At 35.2% G+C, this 10039-nt stretch overlaps 1 protein-coding gene and 1 long non-coding RNA gene across 2 annotated transcripts; one reads left to right on the top strand and one right to left on the bottom strand.

The window, feature by feature from the left end:
* Positions 1-2736: 2736 nt before the first annotated feature.
* Positions 2737-4347, bottom strand: LOC107921416 (S-type anion channel SLAH4). The gene is made up of 2 exons (XM_016851270.2): positions 3403-4347; positions 2737-3312 (listed from the first exon to the last, which is right to left on the bottom strand). The coding sequence occupies exons 1-2, from the start codon at positions 4279-4281 to the stop codon at positions 2995-2997; spliced, it is 1197 nt and encodes a 398-aa protein (XP_016706759.1). The 5' UTR covers positions 4282-4347; the 3' UTR covers positions 2737-2994.
* Positions 4348-7423: 3076 nt separating this feature from the next.
* LOC121213899 (uncharacterized) lies at positions 7424-8987 on the top strand. Its single transcript, XR_005909421.1, has 4 exons — positions 7424-7892; positions 7965-8030; positions 8125-8167; positions 8930-8987. It is a non-coding gene; the product is annotated as an uncharacterized lncRNA (long non-coding RNA).
* The last annotated feature ends 1052 nt before the right edge of the window (positions 8988-10039 follow it).

The raw sequence follows: 10039 nt of genomic DNA, 5'->3' as shown, positions 1-10039 counted from the left end.
AAATTAGGGAATGAAATTTCCACATATGCATGTACACACATAATAAGCATAGAATATAACAATTAATTATTTTCATAACTCGGTTTTGTGGTCCCGAAACCACTTCCCGACTAGGGTCAATTTAGGGCTGTCACAACTTGGCTAATACTCCAGTACTATCACCACCTAGTCTAGATAGGCCATTGATACTGTATCTAACAGTGTTTGACAATTCCATAGGATGCGTATTTTGCCAACACGATGAGACGGGAAAGAAGGAAAAGACAATATACTATCTCAGCAATAAATTAACTCTTCAATATTACATCAATAGCAACAAGTACAAAAAAGATTCAAAATTGTTACCAACAAGATTTGAACCAAGGTACTAAAGGAAAAGAGAAAGCATCTTTACCAACTAAGCTAAACTAATTAATTGACATATTATAAAAACACTGTTATTATCTTAATTATATTACTTACGTTCTAACGATTTATCGGACCTATTCCATACACGTGTCAAATAAAAATAATAATACAACAATTCTGTAAAAAAAATCCGGTGTTTACTTCAAATAAATAAGGAAAATAATGATTTGAATGTTTCAAAATTCAATTTTAAACCGAAAAAAATCAAAATTTAGGGGCAGAAAAGGATATTTTTCGACAAAAAGTGCGGCAAACCGCCTTCAGCTGTTTGTCAGCGCGTAGATCTCGAAAAGTTATTCGAAATAAAAAAAATCGTCTCAATCGGACAATCGAGCGAAAAGTTATGGCCTTTCAAAGTTTTCCAAGCTAAAAAACATAAACTGTTCATGCCACGTTAGCAAATTGCGCTGATGTGGACGCGATTTCCTGGCGCGTACCCTGACATCGCGCTGACGTGGACGCGATTTCGCGGAAAATGGACCATTCCGATAAATAATTAAATAATGGGCCAATTTCGATAATTTTTGAAAAAAAAGACTTTTTTTGGTCATTTGCCCGCTAATTCCACAATAATATCCCTAGTATCACAAGTTCACGTCACAAAAGTATTTCTATTGATTTTATTAGAGTTTGAATTTTAATATATTTCTTTTAAAAGTAATTGTATATAAGATAAATATTAAATTTGTAGGTGAAATTTGATTTAATGGGTGTGATATATCAATTTTGATTTAGATTCAATTATATATTTTTTAAAAATATAAATATATCAATTTAATTTTTATATTGAATAAATATAATTACTTTTATATGTAAATGTAAAATGATATTATATTATTTGTGTAGATAAAGAATAATCAATGGACTTCGACCCAAAAATAGTAAATATATTTTTTAATTTTTTAAAATTATAAATTAATTCATCCCTACTACCTCCTAAAACAATTTTTTAGGTTCCTCCACATAGATATATTGCAAACTTGGAGATGAAACTATGACGTGTAAAGGCTTCTAACTGGTAGGCTATGAAAAAAGAAAAGGAAAGCATGGTGTGGATGTTGGGAAACTAGATTGTTTTGAGACAGACAACGAAGACAAAGACTAGGACAGCTCATTTCTTAGCCCTAGTTTAGGAAATTTCCGCCACCCTACACCTACTTCTGTACTTGTCTGAAATTGGATTGCCAGGCTGAATCTTGGCGTTCGCCTAACTTTTTTAATTTTGAATGTTGAACCATTTAAACCTTAATTTGACTTCTCCAAATCTTACCAAGTTTTTTTAATAATATTTTCACTTTAAATCAAACAGCTCTCAATTCATGCTTTTATTGGTAATTTTCAGTTCATTTAACGATGCTTGAGCCAGCTGTTTTCCACGTTTTAGCTATCTTAAATGACTTGCCAACATAACTTTTTCAATGTCCGTCCATATTTGTACTATAATATCAATGAAGAAACTAATTTTTTCCAATGGATATTTGAGTATGAAATCAGGTAGGTATTAATGCGAGGTTTTTCGAAACAAGAAAGCTCCAGAATATGTACTTCTCTTTTCTTTGTTTGTTTTCTACCTTGATGCCCTCCCCTTTTTTAATTGTGTGATTGTTTTTAAGTATTTATTAGAACGAGTTTGATAATTAATTTTTGTCTTTTAGGAATATTAAGGAGTAAATATTATATTTACTAGTTAAAGTAGGAGATAAAAGACCATTGCGATTCTTACATTTCTAACCAATTAAACTCGTATTTACTTTAACTATCGGCGTTTGGCTTCTGCCATAATTTGTAATCTGTACAACTCATTGGCTTCAGCCATTCTGTAATTATTACTCTTATGCCGGTAAAGAGGGTTAAATGAAAAATAACTCAGTAGAGGTATTTTTTATTTATTTGTTAAAGTATTTATCGGATCTAGTCTAGTAATTCATCATCTATATTCTGTAAATTTATTAAGAGAGTAGATATTAACCATAGGTTTTAAAACTACTCTTTTAAGTGCATTTTTCTCAAAGTCTGGAGTCGTAAAAACCTCATGCAGAGGCTGATAATGGCAATAGCGAAAACCATACACAACCCGCTTAGCTCAAATATCAGTCTGAACTAATAATGTAATATTAATTAATTTGGTACTTTTAATAACCTTAAACCAAAAATTTTGACTACTGTCAACCCAAGGGAAAAAATTTGGAAACTTTGAACTGTTAGATGGAAAATGAGAGGATATCCCAGTCAGATTTTCCTTTTATCATTGCAGCAAATCAATCTTTATTTTCTTTTCATGGGGCCTAAACAATTTACAATATGTTTGGCCAAATCAATTCTTGAATGTGAAAATGAAAAAAAATTGTTGATATTGTTGCAAGCAGTCAATATTCCACAGTTTTTGTAGCAAGTTGCAACATCAAGTTGATAAAAGCAGCCAAATTGTAGTTTAAGTGGAAGACTTAGATTTTTCCTCTTCCAAATCGTCATCGAACACAGCACATACATTAATTTAACTGAAAATATCGTCTTTACTAAACAAAAAAGTTCAGTTTCATCGACCATGATTTTCATGTCCTGTTTGCACACTTATCATCCAATTAATTAAACAGTTTGTGGCCGTTGTTGATTTTGCTGCGGTGTGGAACACATGGCACGCGAAATCAAACTTGAAATCGGATCAAAACAATGAGGTAAGAACAGTAGTATTTTGGAGTTGAGCAGTGTGAAAACGACCAAACAAATGGAGACGAAGACAGAGAATGTTAAAAGAAGAAGCATTAGAAGATGTGGGATGTCGCCTTTGACTTCCTCAGCGTATTCCATTGAAGCCAAAGCCAGCACAGACAAGGGAAAAGAGTATGCCCACCACGCCACATTGAACTTTTTCATCGATACCTTAAACAATGTCGGCCTGCAAACCTGTCTCAACAACAAACAGTACCATGTCAATTTATTTAGATCACAATATCTTAGTTGACAGTAAATTATGGCCCATGGGTAATTAATTACCAGTGACATGAAAAGGAAGAGTGAGAGGAAGAAGAGCATTTTGGATGCAGTATCGAAAGAGCCGGCAATGGATTGCCAAGCCAAGCTAGCAATGCTTGGTGCTGCGAAGAACAAGAAGAAAACTGGCCTTAACATCGATGGAAGCTGGTCGGTGCCCGATAGACGTTGGTAAAGCGTCACGAACAGCACCAAGTAATGAACCATCCCTAGGGAAAACAACCCAATGGCACTCTCTTTCCACCCCATTTCGGCCGCCGCCTGTGCACCCACAAGGTTCCCTATAACTGATAACTGGCTCGTGGGGTTTGCCACCGCTGATAAGAACTTCTTTCCTTTAGTAAACCATTGACCGTAGATTTTCACATCGAGCACTGCAATAGGAAGAACAGCCAAAACCCACCATATAACCGTGTAGGAGTAGTGGGTTTGGGGAGTGAAAAAGGGGGATGATTGTAGCAAAAGAAGCCAAGAAATCGATGGAGCGAATAGGTAGTTGACTCCTACATGGTGAAAGAACTCCTCTTTCACCATCTTAAAGTAAAATAAACATCTCAAAAGGTAAAGAATCGAGAGCAGAACAAGGGCAAAGAATGAGAGAGACCAGAGAACTGTAAAAGCTGTGGGATGAAACAAATGGAGGGTACGTCTTAAAGTGTGAGTGTCATCCGTTGGGCCTCTTAGTGTCTTCCATAATAAAGCTTGGCCACCTAATGATAGGCTTACCCTAAAATAACCAGCATGAAATTTGGTTAAGGTGGAAGTTAATGATTCCTTAATACCCTTAGCAACAATGGTTGATGACATCAGGCCGCCGGCGGCGGCCTCGGCTGTGTCAACTACGAACTGAAGCTCAGTGTGAGATGTTACGACGGCAGCCATTGGTAAGACTAGGTATTATCAAGATGATCATAAATGTTGGTGATAAGTTATGCGTATTTTTCTTGGTTAGCAATGGTGGGGATTTATAGAACTCAAGAACAACACGTGATAAACTATAAATATATTGTTAGGAAAAGAAAAATTGTATGGAAAATACCTTGCACGTGTGTTAGACAATTTTTCCTGTGGAATTATTTATTTTGTTGGCACTTTTTGAAGAAATCTTTCTAACTCACGTGCGAGGTATTTTCCATACAATTTTGAATATATGGATTATATTCGACAGATTTAGCTTGACTTTCTTGACACGAATTTGATTAATTACAAAAGACAATAACTTGATTTTGACATATAATTCTGGTTCAACCTAAGGCGTTTTAATTAGAAAGTAAAGTAACTCACAGCACCTACCAATTTCATAGATTATGGACAAAAGGGTCGGTGGCAAAACTGGAAGAGACAAACGATGCAAATGACAAAACTGGCGAACGTCCGGCTGGTATGGAGGTGAATCGATCTGTGAAGAAGGCAAGACAGAAAGATGGATGACTGATAAAGCCGTCTACTCGAATGATACTATTTCAAACTTCAAAGAGAAGTTACTATTGGGGGATGTACAGCCTCTGATGGAAATACTAGTCTTTTTAATGCAGAGAAATTTGAACTTCGCGCGGATGATGTGTTAAAGAATGTTAAGGGATTCCCATCAAATTTTCGAAACAGGTTCATTCGTACATTAATCAGAGCATGACAAATACTGTGGATCTCAAACTTTTGGGCAGGAAAATTGGTTTCAATGCCCTTATGAACTAAGCCATTGCCTTGTGGATGACGTCTCATCTATTTCAGTTAATGGATTTCGAGAATGATTATTTTCTAACAAGATTTATAACTAAAAGAGATTGTTTGAAAGTTTTAGTTGATGGGCCTTGAGCGATTTTTGGTCACTACCTAACAGTGCAACCATGGTTTTTGAATTTTTCGACAAACTTGCTTTTCCAAAACAAAGTGGTGGCTTCGATTCGTTTACCTGGGCCCCTGCTGAATTTTATAAACAGAGTTTATTGAAAGCAATTGGAAAGTGGTGGGGAAGGTGATAAAAATTGATTTCAATATTGATTTTGGATCAAGAGGTAGATTCGCTCGAATGGCAATGTGTATTAATCTTGATGAACCAATGGTCTCGAAGATTCATATCAAGGAATGCCTCCAATAGGTTGAGTATAAATCTTTTCCCAATAACTACTTTGAGTGTGATTGTTACAACCGCATGAAGGATTTTTGCTCAACAATGTCGAAGCCTGAGGAGGGGAATTTTAACATGGACGTTAATCGGGCACCAGATCAATAGTATGAGGAACGAAAGGAGGAGAAAAAATTGTCCATTGGATGATCGCGGAGCTTAGAAGATGATGTCAACAAAGGAAGAGAGCTCCTTAAGGCGTTAATACAGGAGAATTTTTAGGAAATATAAGATTTGATATATTATCAGATAACAAGGATTTGGAAAATTTGGATGTTATTGATGTGGATACGTACATGCCATTGTCTTTCTATTTGCTCGTGAATAAAATTTTGTTGGTCGTATCTTCTTTGTTGTGAAGATATTTGTTCCTCCATCGCCTTCATTCTCTCCTGCATGTCAATGTACTATTGGGATCTTGATTGAGGATTTCATAAACCTTGGCCAGCTGGGGAAGCTTCGGTATGGGCTTGAGGTGGATGACAGTAATACCATGGGGAAATACTGGTAATACTATTTATATGGGTTAAATCAGTAAGGATTTTGCTGAGTTTGTGCATTAGGGTTAGATCGAGTTCATTGGTAGTGGAATACTGATATCTGGGTTGCTCATTGTCTTTTATGCCCACCACACTAATTGTTAACCAATAGGATTAACAAGAGGATGGAATTGTTATTTGGATGGTGGTTCACTTTTAGAGGCGAGTAGCCATTAATGATGGTGGTGGTGTTCTCTGTGTTTGGAGAAATAGGTATGGAGTTTGCAATGGGACTTAGTTCTTTCAACTCTTATTGTGGGCTTTTATACTAAGAGATAAATTTACCTATGTGTTTAGAAACTACTGATAGTGAGATCATACTTTGATGTGATGTCTTAGGGCAGCTAGTAACCTATATAAAACATTCCATACAACAGTAAACTTACACAAAAGCCACAAAAACACCAAAGACTTTACAAAATATTAACAGACTGCACCTAAGGAGGACAAGGTGGTAATCCATCCTTATTCAAAATATTCAATAATGAATATGGTGGTTTCCAAACCCAACTTTCAAGAAGTTTACCATTTCTACACTATTTAGTTCCCTAGTTTGCAGCTTCATTTGCTTCTCCCTTTAACACTCAAGAATTTAAAACTCCTATAAGCAACCTTATATGCATCAATATCATAATAAACAAAAGTAACTTTCCAGTTTTTCAAACTTTTGAAACTCATCGATAACTCCTTTAACATCAATTTTAATCACAACATTCATCCATCCATTATTAACAACAAACTTCAAACCTTCTTTAACTACATAAGCCTTAGCCATAAAGGCATTATCAATAAGAAACTCCTTACCCAACCCATCAATAGCCCTCCCTTCAGAATCTCTAGCAATAACACCAATTGCACCACTCTTACTCTTCTTTTTAAAAGTTTCATCATAATTTATCTCAACCCAATCCATTTCAGGTTTACGCTAAATAGGAAGACAAGTATCCTTAGCAGCATTTGCATTTACATCATTATTCTGCAATTTCACCATATAAAGAACTTCATTGTAAAGCCCCAAAAATCTCTTATATATTTATTTTTGTATGTTTGTGACATAAATATCTATTTGCTTCAGTGGTTAAGTGTTTTGGGAGTGTTTGAGAGGTCCCAAGTTCAAGCCTTAGCTTAGGCAAATTTTTGTTTTTAAATGAATAAACCCCTATTTCTAATCAGTAAGCTTATAAATAAATGTTGGTAAAATATGTTAGAATGGGTCTGCTGGTCTAGTGGTTAAGTGGAGTGTAAATATGTTGGAGGTCTTGTGTTCAAATCTCTACGCGATTAAGGGGATTTATTTTTACTGCTTGTGCCGTGTGTGTTTGACCAAAATTCTGAGTATTTGAGGAGTGTGGAAAGGTTGTGGCCGATTTTTAGGAGGATAATGAGGGAGATTTCGGTAGTTGTGGGATTGGTAGAGGAAAATAAAGAATTTGAGGTGTGGTAGGAAGTGGGCGGTTTGTGGAGGGATAGTAGGGAGAGTTTTGAGGAGTGGATCAAGGAGGTGATCAGTAGTGATGTCGAAACTAATTCCTTTCCCAAAATTCTACTTTAGCTTTTGTTTCCTCTCAATTTTATGTCAACTATTCTCCTTCCTTTGCCGAATATTGCTATTGAATTTCTGCTACTTCTTTTTATTTTTTTCTTCTTTCGGTTTTGCACACTTCCCTACCTATATTTTCTTTCGTCTTTTTCTTGCGGTCACCTCCTTTCTGTTCCTGTTGGTTGTTTCCGAATTGTTGATCCTTACGCCGATTCTTGTCTCCTCCACTTTGTCATTTTGTTTTTCTATCGTTGATTGTTATCGTGGTTTGGTTCTCGTTGCTATTCTGGTAAGTAAAACTTCGACACCTTGTTTTATGCCTAATTTAAATGCTGATTGGATGTTGCTATTGTTTTGATAGTAAGGAATCGTTTTGATTGAGGTCCCTCTTCTGTGGAGTGTTAGTATATTCGTTCGAAGTTTCAAGGTAGGTATGCGTTTGAAATGGAAGTATATTCGGTTTGGTGTTATTTTGCTTTCATGAGTTGAGACTAACGATTAAAGTGAATGATCAATTTTAGAAACTACTGGGCTCGGAAGTGTTTTGTCGCGAAACCATAACAGGTGTGTAAACACAACACTAAAAATCGGTAATCGGTGAAAAGCCGAAAAGTGGGACTGTCGACGCCACACGGGCGTGTGGTCACCCGTGTGGTAGGCCTTGTGACTGAACATAGGCGTGTGATCAACGAGGTTGGCCGTGTGCGATACACGAGCCACACGACTCCTTTTTACTATTTCGTATTTAATTAGGTTTATTTTTTAAAAGCTTTATGTAGGGTATTTTTCTGTAATAATGGCTGCTATGAGTTTTTGCTTAAAATTTGGATTTTATACTGCTTTATGTTTTATATCTGCTAGAGGTAGATAAAACATAGGTTTTTAAAAGAAATGCATGTGTTTTAGCAAAGTTGTAACAGCCCGATTTTGACCCTAATCGGAACAGTGGTTTTGGGACCATAAAATCGAGTCTGAAAAATATTTTAATATTATTTTCTGTGTTAATTATGTGTGAATTTACATATGTGAAAGTTTCGTAAATTAATTTTATGTTTGTGTGCTTAATTTGAAAAAAAGGGCTTAATCGCATAAAATGAAAATTTGACGGTTAATTAAGAAAGTGCTTAATTATTGTTGTCTTTATAAGTTTGAGGCCTTATGTTGTAATTTAGCCAATAGTAATAGGTAGTGGATGGCATAATGATGATATGTGATTTATATATATAAAATAAAAGTTAAAATAATAATAATATAATAATATATGTTATAATAAAACAAAACATTAAAAGCCACCATTTTATGTTCATCTTTCTTCACCGAATGCAGAAAAGAAAAACAAGGTTTGAAAGCTTGAAACATTCAGCCATTTTGAAGCTTAATTCAAGGTTGGTTTTTGTTCGGTTTTTGATAATTTTTACGTTTTTGAGATTATTGCTTTGAATACTTCAAAACCCATATCTTAATTTTGTGAATTGTTGATGATTTTGAGAAATGCCATTGATGAATGCTTGAGCTTTGTGATAGTTGATGATGGAATATGAAAGATATGTGAAAGATTAACATGTTTTGTCTTTGAATTTTTGATGAATTTGAGTAATTAGGGTTTAATTGTAAAAATAAATTTTTGTGAGACTAAAATGTGAAATAAATGAAATATGTGGGCTTGTATGGACACTAGGAATATTCGGCCCTTAAGGAGTGAAGTCAAATTTTGTGTATTTTGTGTTTTGAGCAAAAAGGACTAAATTGTAAAAAGTGTGAAATGTTAGGGGCAAAATTATAATTTGCCTATTTATGTGTTTTTAGGTTAAATTGAATAGAATGATGTTTAAATAAACTTAATTTGAATATGCTTAGATCAAGAACTAAAGAAATCGGATTTGGATCGGGGAAATACAAAAGTGGTCGAGTAGCCGATTTAACAGTCGACGACATCCGAGGTAAGTCTATTAGCATATAAATGTTGTTGAATTTGCAAATATATATATGTTATTTGTTGAATTGAATTTTGTGGATATATATGTGTATTGGCCGAATGTGTGATAAGCCAGGAAGTTTTATTTCGTGTTTGATTCGATCGAGATACGTTGTCCGAGAGCCCGTACGAACCTTAGGAATAGATAGGATACATATGTCATGACATAGGGTTTCCAATATGTGTTATCGTGTAAGACCACGTCTGGGACGTTGGCATCGACTTGTGTTTACGTGTAAGACCATGTCTGGGACATTGGCATCGTATTTGATTCGTGTAAGACCCTGTTTGGGACAGTGGCATTGATATGTGATTACATGTAAGACCACGTCTGGGACGTTGGCATTGTACGAGTCTTTCGACTATCCGAGTATCCTTTTTAATTCTGAATGGTTCAACGGGCAAAGATAAGTTATGTACGAATGTATAAATCAGGTTAAGTGACCAGGTATGTGATCGTT

Source organism: Gossypium hirsutum, chromosome D01, assembly GCF_007990345.1.
Source record: "Gossypium hirsutum isolate 1008001.06 chromosome D01, Gossypium_hirsutum_v2.1, whole genome shotgun sequence".
Classification (NCBI taxonomy): Eukaryota; Viridiplantae; Streptophyta; class Magnoliopsida; order Malvales; family Malvaceae; genus Gossypium; species Gossypium hirsutum.
This window is presented reverse-complemented; position numbering and strand designations above follow the sequence as displayed.

What these genes read in the sequence shown, in the direction of transcription:
- LOC107921416 (XM_016851270.2), bottom strand. Translation starts at nt 4,281, where the DNA reads ATGGCTGCCGTCGTAACATCTCACACTGAGCTTCAGTTCGTAGTTGAC. An exon ending in TCTTCCTTTTCATGTCACTG is followed by an intron (nt 3,313 to 3,402) that starts GTAATTAATTAC and finishes TTGTTGAGACAG; the next exon opens with GTTTGCAGGCCGACATTGTT.